Genomic DNA, 18,797 nt, shown 5'->3' on the forward strand with positions numbered 1-18,797 from the left:
TCAGTGTATCCTAAACGTCCATAAGGAGAGAGGAGAGAGGAGCTCAGTGTATCCTAAACGTCCATAAGGAGAGAGGAGAGAGGAGCTCAGTGTATCCTAAACGTCCATAAGGAGAGAGGAGAGAGGAGCTCAGTGTATCCTAAACGTCCATAAGGAGAGAGGAGAGAGGAGCTCAGTGTATCCTAAACGTCCATAATGAGAGGAGAGAAGAGCTCAGTGTATCCTAAACGTCCATAAGGAGAGAGGAGAGGAGAGAGGAGCTCAGTGTATCCTAAACGTCCATAAGGAGAGAGGAGAGGAGCTCAGTGTATCCTAAACGTCCATAAGGAGAGAGGAGAGAGGAGCTCAGTGTATCCTAAACGTCCATAAGGAGAGAGGAGAGAGGAGCTCAGTGTATCCTAAACGTCCATAAGGAGAGAGGAGAGAGGAGCTCAGTGTATCCTAAACGTCCATAAGGAGAGAGGAGAGAGAGAGGAGCTCAGTGTATCCTAAACGTCCATAAGGAGAGAGGAGGGAGAGGAGCTCAGTGTATCCTAAACGTCCATAAGGAGAGAGGAGAGGAGCGAGGAGCTCAGTGTATCCTAAACGTCCATAAGGAGAGAGGAGAGAGGAGCTCAGTGTATCCTAAACGTCCATAAGGAGAGAGGAGAGGAGAGAGGAGCTCAGTGTATCCTAAGCGTCCATAAGGAGAGAGGAGAGAGGAGCTCAGTGTATCCTAAACGTCCATAAGGAGAGGAGAGAGGAGGAGCTCAGTGTATCCTAAACGTCCATAAGGAGAGAGGAGAGGAGCCCAGTGTATCCTAAACGTCCATAAGGAGAGAGGAGAGAGGAGCTCAGTGTATCCTAAACGTCCATAAGGAGAGAGGAGAGAGGAGAGGAGCTCAGTGTATCCTAAACGTCCATAAGGAGAGAGGAGAGGAGAGAGCTCAGTGTATCCTAAACGTCCATAAGGAGAGAGAGGAGAGAGGAGCTCAGTGTATCCTAAACGTCCATAAGGAGAGAGGAGAGGAGAGAGGAGCTCAGTGTATCCTAAACGTCCATAAGGAGAGAGGAGAGAGGAGCTCAGTCTATCCTAAACGACCATAAGGAGAGGAGAGGAGCCCAGTGTATCCTAAACGTCCATAAGGAGAGAGGAGAGGAGAGAGGAGCTCAGTCTATCCTAAACGTCCATAAGGAGAGAGGAGAGAGGAGCTGAGTGTATCCTAAGCGTCCATAAGGAGAGAGGAGAGGAGAGGAGCTCAGTGTATCCTAAATGTCCATAAGGAGAGAGGAGAGGAGAGAGGAGCTCAGTGTATCCTAAACGTCCATAAGGAGAGAGGAGAGGAGAGAGAAGCTCAGTCTATCCTAAACATCCATAAGGAGAGAGGAGAGAGGAGCTCAGTGTATCCTAAGCATCCATAAGGAGAGAGAGGAGAGGAGAGAGGAGCTCAGTGTATCCTAAACATCCATAAGGAGAGAGGAGAGAGGAGCTCAGTGTATCCTAAACGTCCATAAGGAGAGAGGAGAGAGGAGCTCAGTCTATCCTAAGCGTCTTTAAGGAGAGAGGAGAGAGGAGCTCAGTGTATCCTAAGCGTCCATAAGGAGAGAGGAGAGAGGAGCTCAGTGTCTCCTAAACGTCCATAAGGAGAGAGGAGAGAGGAGCTCAGTGTATCCTAAACGTCCATAAGGAGAGAGGAGAGAGGAGCTCAGTGTATCCTAAACATCCATAAGGAGAGAGGAGGAGAGGAGCTCAGTGTATCCTAAACGTCCATAAGGAGAGAGGAGAGAGGAGCTCAGTGTATCCTAAACGTCCATAAGGAGAGAGGAGAGGAGAGGAGCTCAGTGTATCCTAAACGTCCATAAGGAGAGGAGAGAGAGGAGCCAGTGTATCCTAAGCGTCCATAAGGAGATAGGACAGAGGAGCTCAGTGTATCCTAAACGTCCATAAGGAGAGAGGAGAGGAGGAGCTCAGTGTATCCTAAACGTCCATAAGGAGAGGAGAGAGGAGCCCAGTGTATCCTAAGCGTCCATAAGGAGAGAGGAGAGGAGGAGCTCAGTGTATCCTAAACGTCCATAAGGAGAGAGGAGAGGAGAGAGGAGCTCAGTGTATCCTAAGCGTCCATAAGGAGAGAGGAGGAGAGAGGAGCTCAGTGTATCCTAAACGTCCATAAGGAGAGAGGAGAGAGGAGCTCAGTGTATCCTAAACGTCCATAAGGAGAGAGGAGAGAGGAGCTCAGTGTATCCTAAACGTCCATAAGGAGAGAGGAGAGGAGAGGAGCTCAGTGTATCCTAAACGTCCATAAGGAGAGAGGAGAGAGGAGCTCAGTGTATCCTAAACGTCCATAAGGAGAGAGGAGAGAGAGGAGCTCAGTGTATCCTAAACGTCCATAAGGAGAGAGGAGAGAGGAGCTCAGTGTATCCTAAGCGTCCATAAGGAGAGAGGAGAGGAGAGAGGAGCTCAGTGTATCCTAAACATCCATAAGGAGAGGAGAGAGGAGCTCAGTGTATCCTAAACGTCCATAAGGAGAGAGGAGAGAGGAGCTCAGTCTATCCTAAACATCCATAAGGAGAGAGGAGAGAGGAGCTCAGTGTATCCTAAACATCCATAAGGAGAGAGGAGAGGAGATCGGAGCTCAGTGTATCCTAAACGTCCATAAGGAGAGAGGAGAGAGGAGCTCAGTGTATCCTAAACGTCCATAAGGAGAGAGGAGAGGAGAGAGCTCAGTGTATCCAAACGTCCATAAGGAGAGAGGAGAGAGGAGCCCAGTGTATCCTAAACGTCCATAAGGAGAGAGGAGAGGAGCTCAGTGTATCCTAAACGTCCATGAGGAGAGAGGAGAGAGGAGCCCAGTGTATCCTAAACGTCCATAAGGAGAGAGGAGAGAGGAGCTCAGTGTATCCTAAACGTCCATAAGGAGAGAGGAGAGAGGAGCTCAGTGTATCCTAAACGTCCATAAGGAGAGAGGAGAGAGGAGCTCAGTGTATCCTAAACGTCCATAAGGAGAGAGGAGAGAGGAGCTCAGTGTATCCTAAACGTCCATAAGGAGAGAGGAGCTCAGTGTATCCTAAACGTCCATAAGGAGAGAGGAGAGAGGAGCTCAGTGTATCCTAAACGTCCATAAGGAGAGAGGAGAGGAGAGAGGAGCTCAGTGTATCCTAAACGCCCATAAGGAGAGAGGAGAGGAGAGGAGCTCAGTGTATCCTAAACGTCCATAAGGAGAGAGGAGAGAGGAGCTCAGTGTATCCTAAGCGTCCATAAGGAGAGGAGAGGAGAGAGGAGCTCAGTGTATCCTAAACGTCCATAAGGAGAGAGGAGAGGAGAGGAGCTCAGTGTATCCTAAACGTCCATAAGGAGAGAGAGGAGAGAGGAGCTCAGTGTATCCTAAACGTCCATAAGGAGAGAGGAGAGGAGAGAGGAGCTCAGTGTATCCTAAACGTCCATAAGGAGAGAGGAGAGGAGAGGAGCTCAGTGTATCCTAAACGTCCATAAGGAGAGAGAGGAGAGAGGAGCTCAGTGTATCCTAAACGTCCATAAGGAGAGAGGAGAGAGGAGCTCAGTGTATCCTAAGCGTCCATAAGGAGAGAGGAGAGAGGAGCCCAGTGTATCCTAAACGTCCATAAGGAGAGAGGAGAGGAGCTCAGTGTATCCTAAACGTCCATAAGGAGAGAGGAGAGAGGAGCTCAGTGTATCCTAAACGTCCATAAGGAGAGAGGAGAGGAGCCCAGTGTATCCTAAACGTCCATAAGGAGAGAGGAGAGAGGAGCTCAGTGTATCCTAAACGTCCATAAGGAGAGAGGAGAGAGGAGCTCAGTGTATCCTAAGCTTCCATAAGGAGAGAGAGGAGAGGAGAGGAGAGAGGAGCTCAGTGTATCCTAAACGTCCATAAGGAGAGAGGAGAGAGGAGCTCAGTGTATCCTAAACGTCCATAAGGAGAGAGGAGAGAGAGAGCTCAGTGTATCCTAAACGTCCATAAGGAGAGAGGAGAGAGGAGCTCAGTGTATCCTAAACGTCCATAAGGAGAGAGGAGAGGAGAGAGGAGCTCAGTGTATCCTAAACGTCCATAAGGAGAGAGGAGAGAGGAGCCCAGTGTATCCTAAACGTCCATAAGGAGAGAGGAGAGAGGAGCTCAGTGTATCCTAAACGTCCATAAGGAGAGGAGAGAGGAGCTCAGTGTATCCTAAACGTCCATAAGGAGAGAGGAGAGAGGAGCTCAGTGTATCCTAAACGTCCATAAGGAGAGAGGAGAGGAGCTCAGTGTATCCTAAACGTCCATAAGGAGAGAGGAGAGAGGAGCCCAGTGTATCCTAACGTCCATAAGGAGAGAGGAGAGAGGAGCTCAGTGTATCCTAACGTCCATAAGGAGAGAGGAGAGAGGAGCTCAGTGTATCCTAAGCGTCCATAAGGAGAGAGAGGAGAGGAGCTCAGTGTATCCTAAACGTCCTTAAGGAGAGAGGAGAGGAGAGCTCAGTGTATCCTAAACGTCCATAAGGAGAGAGGAGAGGAGCTCAGTGTATCCTAACGTCCATAAGGAGAGAGGAGAGAGGAGCTCAGTGTATCCTAAACGTCCATAAGAGGAGAGGAGAGAGGAGCTCAGTGTATCCTAAACGTCCATAAGGAGAGAGGAGAGGAGCTCAGTGTATCCTAAACGTCCATAAGGAGAGAGGAGAGAGGAGCTCAGTGTATCCTAAACGTCCATAAGGAGAGAGGAGAGGAGCTCAGTGTATCCTAAACGTCCATGAGGAGAGAGAGGAGCTCAGTGTATCCTAAACGTCCATAAGGAGAGAGGAGAGAGGAGCTCAGTGTATCCTAAACGTCCATAAGGAGAGAGGAGAGAGAGGAGCCCAGTGTATCCTAAACGTCCATAAGGAGGGAGGAGAGAGAGGAGCTCAGTGTATCCTAAACGTCCATAAGGAGAGAGAGAGAGGAGCTCAGTGTATCCTAAACGTCCATAAGGAGAGAGGAGAGGAGCTCAGTGTATCCTAAACGTCCATAAGGAGAGAGGAGCTCAGTGTATCCTAAACGTCCATAAGGAGAGAGGAGCTCAGTGTATCCTTAACGTCCATAAGGAGAGAGGAGCTCAGTGTATCCTAAACATCCATAAGGAGAGAGGAGAGGAGAGAGGAGCTCAGTGTATCCTAAACGTCCATAAGGAGAGAGGAGAGAGGAGCTCAGTGTATCCTAACGTCCATAAGGAGAGAGGAGAGAGGAGCTCAGTGTATCCTAAACGTCCATAAGGAGAGAGGAGAGAGGAGCTCAGTGTATCCTAAACGTCCATAAGGAGAGAGGAGAGAGGAGCTCAGTGTATCCTAAACGTCCATAAGGAGAGAGGAGAGAGGAGCTCAGTGTATCCTAAACGTCCATAAGGAGAGAGGAGAGAGGAGCTCAGTGTATCCTAAGCGTCCATAAGGAGAGAGGAGAGAGGAGCTCAGTGTATCCTAAGCATCCATAAGGAGAGAGGAGAGAGGAGCCCAGTGTATCCTAAACGTCCATAAGGAGAGAGGAGAGGAGAGAGGAGCCCAGTGTATCCTAACGTCCATAAGGAGAGAGGAGAGAGGAGCTCAGTGTATCCTAAACGTCCATAAGGAGAGGAGAGGAGAGAGGAGCTCAGTGTATCCTAAACGTCCATAAGGAGAGAGGAGAGGAGAGCTCAGTGTATCCTAAGCGTCCATAAGGAGAGAGGAGGAGAGAGGAGCTCAGTGTATCCTAAGCGTCCATAAGGAGAGAGGAGAGAGGAGCTCAGTGTATCCTAAGCGTCCATAAGGAGAGAGGAGAGAGGGGCTCAGTGTATCCTAAGCGTCCATAAGGAGAGAGGAGAGGAGCTCAGTGTATCCTAAGCGTCCATAAGGAGAGAGGAGAGGAGAGAGGAGCTCAGTGTATCCTAACGTCCATAAGGAGAGAGAGAGGAGAGAGGAGCTCAGTGTATCCTAAGCGTCCATAAGGAGAGAGAAGAGAGGAGCTCAGTGTATCCTAACGCCCATAAGGAGAGAGGAGAGAGGAGCTCAGTGTATCCTAAGCGCCCATAAGGAGAGAGGAGAGGAGAGGAGCTCAGTGTATCCTAAACGTCCATAAGGAGAGAGGAGAGAGAGGAGCTCAGTGTATCCTAAGCGTCCATAAGGAGAGAGGAGAGGAGAGAGGAGCTCAGTGTATCCTAACGCCCATAAGGAGAGGAGAGGAGAGGAGCTCAGTGTATCCTAAGCGTCCATAAGGAGAGGAGAGAGAGAGGAGCTCAGTGTATCCTAAGCATCCATAAGGAGAGAGGAGAGGAGAGTGCAGCTCAGTGTATCCTAAGCGTCCATAAGGAGAGAGGACAGAGGAGCTCAGTGTATCCTAAGCGTCCATACGGAGAGAGGAGAGGAGGAGCTCAGTGTATCCTAAGCATCCATAAGGAGAGAGGAGAGAGGAGCTCAGTGTATCCTAAACGTCCATAAGGAGAGAGGAGAGAGGAGCTCAGTGTATCCTAAACGTCCATAAGGAGAGAGAGAGGAGAGAGGAGCTCAGTGTATCCTAAGCGTCCATAAGGAGAGAGGAGAGAGGAGCTCAGTGTATCCTAAGCATCCATAAGGAGAGAGGAGAGAGGAGCTCAGTGTATCCTAAGCGTCCATAAGGAGAGAGGAGAGGAGAGAGGAGCTCAGTGTATCCTAAGCGTCCATAAGGAGAGAGGAGAGGAGAGAGGAGCTCAGTGTATCCTAAGCATCCATAAGGAGAGAGGAGAGAGAGGAGCTCAGTGTATCCTAAGCGTCCATAAGGAGAGAGGAGAGAGGAGCTCAGTGTATCCTAAGCGTCCATAAGGAGAGAGGAGAGAGGAGCTCAGTGTATCCTAAGCGTCCATAAGGAGAGAGGAGAGAGGAGCTCAGTGTATCCTAAACGTCCATAAGGAGAGAGGAGAGAGGAGCTCAGTGTATCCTAAACGTCCATAAGGAGAGAGGAGAGAGGAGCTCAGTGTATCCTAAGCGTCCATAAGGAGAGAGGAGAGAGGAGCTCAGTGTATCCTAAGCGTCCATAAGGAGAGAGGAGAGGAGAGAGGAGCTCAGTGTATCCTAACGTCCATAAGGAGAGAGGAGAGAGGAGCTCAGTGTATCCTAAGCGTCCATAAGGAGAGAGGAGAGAGGAGCTCAGTGTATCCTAAGCATCCATAAGGAGAGAGGAGAGAGGAGCTCAGTGTATCCTAAGCGTCCATAAGGAGAGAGGAGAGGAGCTCAGTGTATCCTAAGCGTCCATAAGGAGAGAGGAGGAGAGGAGCTCAGTGTATCCTAACGTCCATAAGGAGAGAAGAGAGAGGAGCTCAGTGTATCCTAAGCGTCCATAAGGAGAGAGGAGAGAGGAGCTCAGTGTATCCTAAACGTCCATAAGGAGAGAGGAGAGGAGAGAGGAGTGTGTATCCTAAGCGTCCATAAGGAGAGAGGAGAGGAGAGGAGCTCAGTGTATCCTAAGCGTCCATAAGGAGAGAGAGGAGAGAGGAGAGCCTCAGTGTATCCTAACGTCCATAAGGAGAGAGGAGAGGAGAGAGCTCAGTGTATCCTAAACGTCCATAAGGAGAGAGGAGAGGAGAGAGGAGCTCAGTGTATCCTAAGCGTCCATAAGGAGAGAGCAGAGAGAGAGCTCAGTGTATCCTAAGCCCATAAGGAGAGAGAGGAGAGGAGCTCAGTGTATCCTAAGCGTCCATAAGGAGAGAGGAGGAGAGAGGAGCTCAGTGTATCCTAAGCGTCCATAAGGAGAGAGGAGAGGAGAGAGGAGTGTATCCTAAGCATCCATAAGGAGAGGGAGAGGAGGAGCTCAGTGTATCCTAAGCATCCAAAAGGAGAGAGGAGAGGAGCTCAGTGTATCCTAAGCGTCCAAAAGGAGAGAGGAGAGAGAGGAGCTCAGTGTATCCTAAGCGTCCATAAGGAGAGGAGAGGAGAGGAGCTCAGTGTATCCTAAACGTCCATAAGGAGAGAGGAGAGGAGAGCTCAGTGTATCCTAAGCGTCCATAAGGAGAGAGGAGAGAGGAGCTCAGTGTATCCTAAGCATCCATAAGGAGAGAGGAGAGAGGAGCTCAGTGTCTCCTAAACGTCCATAAGGAGAGAGAGGAGAGGAGAGAGGAGCTCAGTGTATCCTAATTGTCCATAAGGAGAGAGGAGAGAGGAGCTCAGTGTATCCTAATTGTCCATAAGGAGAGAGGAGCTCAGTGTATCCTAAACGTCCATAAGGAGAGAGGAGAGAGGAGCTCAGTGTATCCTAAACATCCATAAGGAGAGAGGAGAGGAGAGAGGAGCTCAGTGTATCCTAAACGTCCATAAGGAGAGAGAGGAGAGAGGAGCTCAGTGTATCCTAAACGTCCATAAGGAGAGAGGAGCTCAGTGTATCCTAAGCGTCCTTAAGGAGAGAGGAGCTCAGTGTATCCTAAGCGTCCATAAGGAGAGAGGAGAGGAGAGAGGAGTTCAGTGTATCCTAAGCGTCCATAAGGAGAGAGGAGAGAGGAGCTCAGTGTATCCTAAGCGTCCATAAGGAGAGAGGAGAGGAGAGAGGAGCTCAGTGTATCCTAAGCGTCCTTAAGGAGAGAGGAGAGGTGAGAGGAGCTCAGTGTATCCTAAACGTCCATAAGGAGAGAGGAGAGGAGAGAGGAGCTCAGTGTATCCTAAACGTCCATAAGGAGAGAGGAGAGAGGAGCTCAGTGTATCCTAAGCGTCCTTAAGGAGAGAGGAGCTCAGTGTATCCTAAGCGTCCATAAGGAGAGAGGAGAGGAGAGGAGCTCAGTGTATCCTAAACGTCCATAAGGAGAGAGAAGAGAGGTGCTCAGTGTATCCTAAGCGTCCTTAAGGAGAGAGGAGAGGAGAGAGGAGCTCATTGTCTCCTAAGCGTCCATAGGGAGAGAGGAGAGAGGTGCTCAGTGTATCCTAAACGTCCATAAGGAGAGAGGAGAGAGGAGCTCAGTGTATCCTAAACGTCCATAAGGAGAGAGGATAGGAGAGAGGAGCTCAGTGTATCCTAAACGTCCATAAGGAGAGAGAAGAGAGGTGCTCAGTGTATCCTAAGCGTCCTTAAGGAGAGAGGAGAGGAGAGAGGAGCTCATTGTCTCCTAAGCGTCCATAAGGAGAGAGGAGAGGAGAGAGGTGCTCAGTGTATCCTAAACGTCCATAAGGAGAGAGAGGAGAGAGGTGCTCAGTGTATCCTAAGCGTCCATAAGGAGAGAGGAGAGGAGAGAGGAGCTCAGTGTATCCTAAGCATCCATAAGGAGAGAGGAGAGGAGAGAGGAGCTCAGTGTATCCTAAGCATCCTTAAGGAGAGAGGAGAGAGGAGCTCAGTGTATCCTAAGCGTCCATAAGGAGAGAGGAGAGAGAGGAGCTCAGTGTATCCTAAGCGTCCATAAGGAGAGAGGAGAGGAGAGAGGAGCTCAGTGTATCCTAAGAGTCCTTAAGGAGAGAGGAGAGAGGAGCTCAGTGTATCCTAAACGTCCATAAGGAGAGAGGAGAGGAGAGAGGAGCTCAGTGTATCCTAAACGTCCATTTTACATTTTTACTCGATGAGTGTTTAAAAGCTGCCGATGAATGTGAGACGTTTAGTTTTTGCCGTTGTTATTTCAGACGTTTGTTTGCGTTTGTTTGCGTCTCCTGGGGAACGTCGACTCTGAAGTGTTCCAGCGGGAACATTACATCACTTCATGAGTTGAGCTCAAGACGACGAAACTTCAACACGATAAAAAACACTAAAAAGTCTAAAATAAGCACCAAGATATTTGTGGAAGATACAAGAAAGAAATGAAGAATAATGTTCTGCAGGGTGGAGGTTATGATTACATAACCATGGTATAATATTATGCAAATGCTCTCTCCTGACCACCAGGGGGCGACTCTGGTTGTATAGAAGTCTATATAGTGACTCTACTTCTCTCTTGATGTATTCCCTCGGTAAACATTCTAAATATGAGTCTCAGTCTCTAGTTTCAAGTCTTCTTCTATACAGCATGATGTCATCATTTAGGACATTATGGTCTGTCGAGTCATGGTATCTGACGGGCGGCTGTGATTGGCTCGTGGGGTTCGGAGCCCACAAACATCGTTTCAGAGCCACAGACGAGTTTGTGCTTCGCTGTGTGTCGTATATTCTCATAATGAATCCTGGATGTTGCGGGCTCTGGGGGGGGGGGGGGGGGTCGCCGTCTGTCCCCTCGTTTCCTTTCCTGCTTCCTCTGCGTCCTGGGGGTCGAGCCCCGCTGAGGATTCCCCGATGACAGTTTGACACGGAGGCCATTAACCTCCACTTTCTTCTTTCTGGTGAGGCGGTTGCCATGGCAACGCCGGCGGTTCCCCGCGCAGCGGTATGGGCGGCGGTGTTGTTGTGTGTATGTGTCTGTGTGTGTGTGTTTTGTGTGTGTATGTGTGTGTGTGTGTCTGTGTGTGTGTGTTTGAATAGATAATTATTGACAACTTAATATATATTGCTGTATATTTATTTCTAATATTTGACTTTAATACGACTTCTTTCTTTTCTTGAGGATTTATTTAATTGATTCATCTTTTCAGGTTTGTTGAGATCATTTGCATAATTTAATTATTGATACTACAGAGTAGAACTACTCTCTTAAAGGGCCAGCGTGTAGGATTCCACCGGGCCAGACGTGTAATATAATAATCATGTCGAAGTAATTCTCCTGAATATGTAAAATAATCTAATATATTCAGTACCGTAGCGCCGTGGGCGAGTCGACGTACAAAGTTGAGTAAATGTACAAAAAATACTTATTTCTGTGCATCAGGGTTCTAACTGCTGCAACCCATCATCTCCAACCGGCCCATGAACGCAGCACGGGGCCTAATGATGCGTTCAGGGTCATCAGCGTTCTTTTAAGCCCCGCCTCCCAGCCCTCGGTCTAGCCTATGACAGGAGAGAGGAAAATAGCCTTGGATTCTAACGCTGTGTCTAAGGACCATTCAAGAGCGACTCCTCTGGTTGTATAGAAGTCTATGCTTCATGTGTTAAAGCTGCATTCTCTCTCCTGACCACCAGGGGGTGACTCCTCTGGTTGTATTGAAGTCTCTGCTTCATGTGTTAAAGCTGCATTCTCTCTCCTGACCACCAGGGGGCGACTCCTCTGGTTGTATAGAAGTCTATGCTTCATGTGTTAAAGCTGCATTCTCTCTCCTGACCACCAGGGGGCGACTCCTCTGGTTGTATTGAAGTCTCTGCTTCATGTGTTAAAGCTGCATTCTCTCTCCTGACCACCAGGGGGCGACTCCTCTGGTTGTATAGAAGTCTATGCTTCATGTGTTAAAGCTGCATTCTCTCTCCTGACCACCAGGGGACATCATCCTCTGCACTCAACCACTCATTAGTTCCACCTTGACGTTTCTGGGGGTTGAGTTGCATCACTTCCTGCCGGTGTTTCACATTAAAAGTTCCCTCAGTCCCCCCCGACCAGCGGCCGCCGCCCGGCGTATTATCCACGCTCACTTTCCCGCGCTAAGCGGCGTCTGGCCGCCGGCCAAAGGATCTGAGGGAGGAGGCCGAGCGATCGGCCTCAAACCAACACGAGCCGCCGCATTGACTCCGGTAAACGAGCCGGCGGCCATCTGCTCGCCTGCTGCTGCGTTCAGGCCCTCGCTTAGAGGCCGGGAATCTCTCCGCTTCTATTTAGAGGTTCTTGAGCATTTCCATTTTTTGCTCGACTTTTCACTGCACGTCATCGATCTGACAAGCGTGAGTCGCTTTGCATCGACAATTTATGAATCCACTAATGTCATGATGATGTGCGTTATTCGCTCCCAGCGGGCTACAGAGGGACGTGAAGGAGCTCCTCCTCCAGCAGCTGCCACGGCAACGCAAATACATCCAGAATTATGATTCAGGAAACGTGAACTACAGGATTCTAAAATGATCCGATCTGCAAGAAGAGTTTCTTTATTGTTGCTTCTTTGAGTATATTTCGATGCTCATACTTTCACTTTGGTATTTGTACACTGTGGTATTAATACTTCTACTTGAGTCAAAGGTCTGAGTACTTCCTCCCTCACAGGGTACATTCATATTTAATAGTTTCTTCGAAGGAAAACGAGCACAAACGCATTTTTCATATTTTGAGGGAATTAAACTGATTTGTTGTGCAATATTTGGGGGATTAGTTCTGAGCTCAGGAGACATACGGTTGTATTTATCTCACATCCTTCATTAGCATTCATGAATTCAGGAGCAAGTTTTTCGTAAACATTTGGGTTTTTTCAACACCTTTAGGCCACAGATCAGTGTTCTGATCCACGTGTTTGATGATTAAACGGCTTCAATAAGCAAGGAAGGAAGGAAGCGAGCGTTTGGGAGCACGGCATGAGTACTGTGAGGTGATGTCATCACTGACACTGATTAAAGGAACGCTAACTCGTGCAGTTTCCTCACAAACTGTTGTGTAAACGTCTCGAATGCCTTCAGAAAACATTTGCAGTGACAACTTCTTAATATTCATTGTTGAAAAGTGGAAAAAAACACCTGCTCATCAAAATATGACTCGACAGCACCCCTAGTGGCCAAACCTAAGAGGACCTCTTAGCGTTTCTTTGTTTCAGGGAAGAGCAGCTTGTTAGTTTGACGCCCCGGTCCTCTGGGGTGACCGGTGGGTTTCTCGTGGCGGTTGAAGCCGCCTGTCAGTAACCCGCCGCCCTCCTCTTCCTCCTCAGATGTACATCCAGACGGCCACGCTGACCGTGTCCCTCAGCCTCAGCGCCTCCGTCTCCCTGGGCATGCTCTACATGCCGAAGGTCTACGTCATCATCTTCCACCCCGAGCAGAACGTCCCCAAACGCAAGCGCAGCTTCAAGGCCATCGTCACCGCCGCCGCCGTGACCAGCAAGCTGTCGCACCTGGCGGCCGAGCGGCCCAACGGCGAGGTGAAGACGGAGCTGTGCGAGGGCGTCGAGGCCGGCGGTGAGTTGTTTCGCTTTTCTGAGCGAAGCGCTAGAACTCTTTCCTGGCCAACTCCCATCGGGTACCACTTTGCCTTGGGAGACCCTCACCACGACAGCCCCTGATGATGCATCGCCACAAGCCCCTCCCACGCGTCACGGTGGAGATACATTGGAGAGCTCAAAGGAAAGGCAAGGGGAACTATCTACGAGCTAAAAGCATCAAAGACCATTCCAACTTCTCAGACATCCGACTGGAGACCATCAAGCGGTTGTGGCAGGAGGTTACTTATGTTTTCAAGGGTGGTGGACCCATGTAGAGCATCTGGGTCCAGGAGGTTACTTATGGTCTCAAGGGTGGTGGACCCATGTAGAGCATCTGGGTCCAGGAGGTTACTTATGGTCTCAAGGGTGGTGGACCCATGTAGAGCATCTGTGTCCAGGAGGTTACTTATGTTCTCAAGGGTGGTAGACCCATGTAGAGCATCTGGGTCCAGGAGGTTACTTATGGTCTCAAGAGTGGTAGACCCATGTAGAGCATCTGTGTCCAGGAGGTTACTTATGGTCTCAAGGGTGGTAGACCCATGTAGAGCATCTGTGTCCAGGAGGTTACTTATGGTCTCAAGGGTGGTAGACCCATGTAGAGCATCTGTGTCCAGGAGGTTACTTATGGTCTCAAGGGTGGTGGACACATGTAGAGCATCTGGGTCCAGGAGGTTACTTATGGTCTCAAGGGTGGTAGACCCATGTAGAGCATCTGTGTCCAGGAGGTTACTCGTGGTCTCAAGGGTGGTGGACACATGTAGAGCATCTAGGTCCAGGAGGTTACTTATGGTCTCAAGGGTGGTAGACCCATGTAGAGCATCTGTGTCCAGGAGGTTACTTATGGTCTCAAGGGTGGTGGACACATGTAGAGCATCTGTGTCCAGGAGGTTACTTATGGTCTCAAGGGTGGTGGACACATGTAGAGCATCTGTGTCCAGGAGGTTACTCGTGGTCTCAAGGGTGGTGGACACATGTAGAGCATCTAGGTCCAGGAGGTTACTTATGGTCTCAAGGGTGGTGGACACATGTAGAGCATCTGTTTCCAGGAGGTTACTTATGGTCTCAAGAGTGGTGGACACATGTAGAGCATCTGGGTCCAGGAGGTTACTTATGGTCTCAAGGGTGGTGGACACATGTAGAGCATCTGTTTCCAGGAGGTTACTTATGGTCTCAAGAGTGGTGGACACATGTAGAGCATCTGGGTCCAGGAGGTTACTTATGGTCTCAAGGGTGGTGGACACATGTAGAGCATCTGTTTCCAGGAGGTTACTTATGGTCTCAAGAGTGGTGGACACATGTAGAGCATCTGGGTCCAGGAGGTTACTTATGGTCTCAAGGGTGGTGGACACATGTAGAGCATCTGTTTCCAGGAGGTTACTTATGGTCTCAAGAGTGGTGGACACATGTAGAGCATCTGGGTCCAGGAGGTTACTTATGGTCTCAAGGGTGGTGGACACATGTAGAGCATCTGTTTCCAGGAGGTTACTTGTGGTCTCAAGAGCAGAGAACCAGTGGATCCCCCTCATGAGGGAAGCCTTTGCCCATAAGAAGAAGCCTGTCTTGGTCCCTGCAGGTGAAGTCAGGCCGCTGCGTCTCTAATGAGGATTTAACAGGAAGGTGATTGGAGTTTGTTTAGACGTCACCTGAGACCAGATCTCACAAAGTGGTTTACAGCTCAGAGTTACAACTTCAAAGCTGCTTTTTTTCGGTCCATCAGCAGAAAAGTGTGAGTCGTCGGATCGTCGACTCATCACAATGCGCCGCTCCGCTCAGCATAACGAGCGGCGGCAGCCGGCCTCACGGGAGAGGAGCCTCTTTCATCCGGCCCGGTTCCGTGAGAGGAGTCAAACTGCGAGAGACGGCTCACTCTGGCGCCGCCGGGTAGATTACCTGCACGTTTAGTGGGTACGGTCATGATTTAGGTGTTTGAAGTCGAGGACCTCTCAAGAATACAAATGAAGCGACACCCCGAGAGTCTGGGGAGGAGCTCTGAGCGGAGACGCTCTTCCTCTACGTCGAAACGGGCCAGTTGTGGTGCTTCGGGCATCCAATCAGGACGCTTCCTCAACGCCCTGAGAGGTTTAATGGACACGTCCAACTGGGGAGAATCTCCGAGGAAGACCCAGGACCGACTGGAGAGATCCCTCACCCATCTGACCTGGGAACGCCTGAACACCTGGACACCTGCTGAGCTGCTCCCACCACCTGGACCCGTGGAAGATAATGGATGGTTGGATTGATGGATGGATGGGTGGATGGATGGATAGGTTGATGGATAGATGGATGGATGGATAGATGGATAGATTGATGGATTGATGGATGGATGGATTGATGGATGGTTGGATGGATGGTTGGATGGGTGGATGGATAGATTGATGGATAGATGGATGGATGGATAAATGGATGGATAGATTGATGGATGGATGGATTGATGGATGGATGGTTGGATGGATAGATTGATTGATGGATGGGTGGATGGATGGTTGGATAGATTGATGGATGGATGGGTGGATGGTTGGATTGATGGATGGATGGGTGAGAGAAGTCATGTGATCTCTTACTCTTACTGTCTTCCTTTAACCTCCCTCCCCCCTCCTCCTAAACAAAGCAAAGCCCCCACCCACCTGACTACATTTTCACAAAAACCTCTAACCTCCTCTGACCTGTGACTCCTCCATGTCTCTGACCACTTCTTCATCTCTCTCTCTCTCTCTGGTCTCGACAACCCACCCATATCTACCACTCCACAACAGACCGCAACCTTGCACCTCCCTCTCTGCCCTCTCCCCTCCTCTCTCCTCTCCTGTCTATCTGCTCTCCCCTCTCTCCCTCAACTCCTCACCATGCATCCTGATCCTTCCTCTCACCTCTCTCTTCTCCTCTTATTCTTTGTCCTTTTATCTCTTTTCTCTTTCCTTTTTAACGACCACGACCGGTCCTTTGTCGGCCCGATGGTTGGTTTGACCCTGAGCCACTTGCGCACCCCGCGAGCGCTCAAGAAGATGAAGACCAAATCTTCTATCAATCTCTCTTGCTCTCCTCTCTCTTCTCTCTCTCTCTTCTCTCTTCCTTCTCTCCTCTATTCTACCAGCTCAAACTCTCTCTGAAAAAACTCTATATCTTCCTCCTTCCTTACCAACTCCACACCCCCTTTCCACCCCTCTCCCTTCCCATCCCCCTCCTCCCTCCCTTGACAAATGTTGACTATCACACACACAAACACAAACAAGACTCCCATCTTTCCTCCTCCTTCAACTATCTTTCATCCCCTTCCTTTTCTTACCATCTTCCTCTCTTCTCTTTTTCCCCTTGTCTCCTCCCTTTGTTCCCTTGGTGACCTCCTCACTTGGTGACCTCCCGCGACATCTCCAGCCCGTCAGTCCTTTTCTCCCTGGCTATCTCCCTGACTGGCCCCCCTTCTTCCCCTCTGTTTATTACTCTCTCCCCTCTGAAGTCAGCAACTCTCTGGAACTCCTCTCTTCTCTAGCGAGAAATCCCAACCTCTCTGAAGAAACCCACGCTCGTCCTTCTCTCCTCAGACTACAGACGAAAGCTATCTTCTTTCAACTTCTTACTTCTGGCAGGCTGAGCTCCTTGACCCACACCAAACAGCTTCAAGGCAGGCCCTTCTTTGGACAGACTGCCCTTGATTGGACACTGACAGCCCAGACTTGCCTCTCTCTGAGCAGCTTCTGCTCACACTGCTAGCCTCTCTCCTCTCTCCTGTCCTCGACTTTTCTTTTCCCTTTCTGAACCGCAACCGCATCCAGACCACTCATCTCTCTCTCTTCTCTTTGGCTCACTGGGGTTCCTCACTACTACACTTCTCCTTTCTCTTCCCTGCACCTACTCGTAACTTGGAGAGGACTTGGCTTTGATCCTTGTCCTTCCCTTCTCATCTATGGGTCTTTCCCTCCTGGGTCCAGTCTCCCTCTTCTCTCCTCTCTGCTCTGGAGATTGCATGCTCGACTCTCTCACCATAGCTGCTGATCACTCCCCCAACATGATTGATGACACACCCGCAACTGAACAGGTTCTTCCCGGAAACACTGAAACTCGACTGGAGATCTCTGCCTCTCTGACTGACATCTCTCACCCTGACAAGACTCACCACCTATGAACGACAGCTACTATTCCTGGCAGCCTTCCTTCCACCCAAAGCCTGACTACCCACCACTACAGCTCTCACCTTTGCTCAGCTCACTCTGCCAGGAACCTCGACACTCGAGGAACCTGACTTCCTGACACTACCGACATCGCCAAATACCCTGACTCCTGGCTGTACATGCATACATGTGCTAGGAATAGAATGCTGCTTACTCAGAGAACTCATCCAGGCGGGCGCAGGTTGGGGCTCCGCTCTGCCTCGCCTGCCATCTGGTCATGGCTCCTGGCTGGGTCTACCCCTCCCATCCAGTCACCCCTGCTAAGGCCATCAAGCCGAGCTCTCATTGTCACACAGCTCCCTCATGGTCACACTACACCTGGCCAAGCTCCTCACGTCCCGCTCCTGCCGCGCTCGACTGCCTACATGGGTCCTGGTCACTGCTCCTGGCGTGTGTGGCTCTGGAGGCGATGGACACACTCACTCCGGGCCCCGTCTACCCCAAGCCCGCGCTCCAACATCGATTCGGCAACAGCGACCCTCGGGCTGCTGGTGTCCTCCAGTTCTAGCACTTTCGAAGTCCCTGTCCAGGCTCAGCCTGCAAGACTCCCACTTGGAACAGGTGGTGACCGACATCAGTTCCATTCTTCTGCCGGAAGCTGAACTTACACCTCTGACTTTTATGGAGATTACTTATCCTGGTATAATAAGTCAAACTTTACTTCAGTGGCACAATGAGTTAAATGTTACTTATGTAATGTGGATGGATGGATGGATAGATTAATTGATAGATGGATGGATTGATTGATAGATTAAAGCTTTTGGTTATCTACTTCAAGTTTGGTTCTAGAAGTTTTAATTATCTTAACATCCCGACAAGCAAATCAATAACTTCAATTCCATTACATTTATTTAGCATAGCCATAAATCACAACCTTCCCTGTGAACCAACCAGCTGTTTCCTTTCCTCTCCTCAGTGCCGCCACCAAAGACCACCTACGTCAGCTACACCAACCATGCCATGTGAAGGACGGACTCCTTCCACTCGAGGGAGTCCCGAGTCATTTGAAGCAGACCTCTGCCGGACGTCAGCGCGAGGCGCTCCGGACGATCTGAAGGATCTGAACCCACTGCAGCAGCGCCATCTGTGGTGTTTTTTAATGTTTACAGACAGGAGGGGGGGCGGGGCTTGAGCGTCGCCAGAAACCCGACAGGATTGCGGCAAAAGAAGCGGCAAACCTGAAAGATGAGAAGAAGAAAAAAGATACAATTTTTAAAAGTCGGGTAAAAAAGTACATTTTGGGGACCAACCTTATTTGTTGTTGTTCTAATTGTGCGTTTGATTAAAAAAAAAACTTGTGGTCGTGAATTGTTCTGAGTCTCATGTTGTGCGTCCGTCGACCTTCATCCTGAGGCGAGTCCGTCGCTGTTTTGATCCCAAACGGTCGCTTTTGGTTGTGAAATGTCTAAACGCCAAGTGGTTGAAATGAAGCATGCCTGTTCTTTTTCTACAAATGATCTATTTATAATAAAGGAATGTTTCACAGGTCTGTGTTTGTGTCTGTGTGACGGGGGGGGGGGGGTTACTGCCTTCTTCCTACGTCGTAACAACGTCGTAACAACATTGTGGCATTGTTACAACATCGTTACAACATTGTGACAACATCGTGACAAAATCACGATGTCGTAACAACGTTGTTTAGGGTTTACTGCCTTCTTCCTACGTCGTAACAACGTCGGTACAACATCGTTACAACATTGTAACCACGTCGTTAGAACGTCGGTACAACATCGTACACTG

General features: G+C 49.7%; 1 protein-coding gene across 1 annotated transcript in view; it reads left to right on the top strand.

Annotated features, from left to right (window-relative positions):
- Positions 1 to 18,546, top strand: part of LOC130194729 (metabotropic glutamate receptor 8-like) — a 65,776-nt gene extending 47,230 nt beyond the window's left edge. The window contains exons 9-10 of the mRNA XM_056415848.1: positions 12,622 to 12,868; positions 17,974 to 18,546. Of these exons, the coding sequence (XP_056271823.1) occupies positions 12,622 to 12,868; positions 17,974 to 18,023 (297 nt within the window). The 3' untranslated portion in view covers positions 18,024 to 18,546. The remainder of the gene's footprint in view (positions 1 to 12,621; positions 12,869 to 17,973) is intronic.
- The last annotated feature ends 251 nt before the right edge of the window (positions 18,547 to 18,797 follow it).

Source organism: Pseudoliparis swirei, chromosome 6, assembly GCF_029220125.1.
Source record: "Pseudoliparis swirei isolate HS2019 ecotype Mariana Trench chromosome 6, NWPU_hadal_v1, whole genome shotgun sequence".
Taxonomy (NCBI): domain Eukaryota; kingdom Metazoa; phylum Chordata; class Actinopteri; order Perciformes; family Liparidae; genus Pseudoliparis; species Pseudoliparis swirei.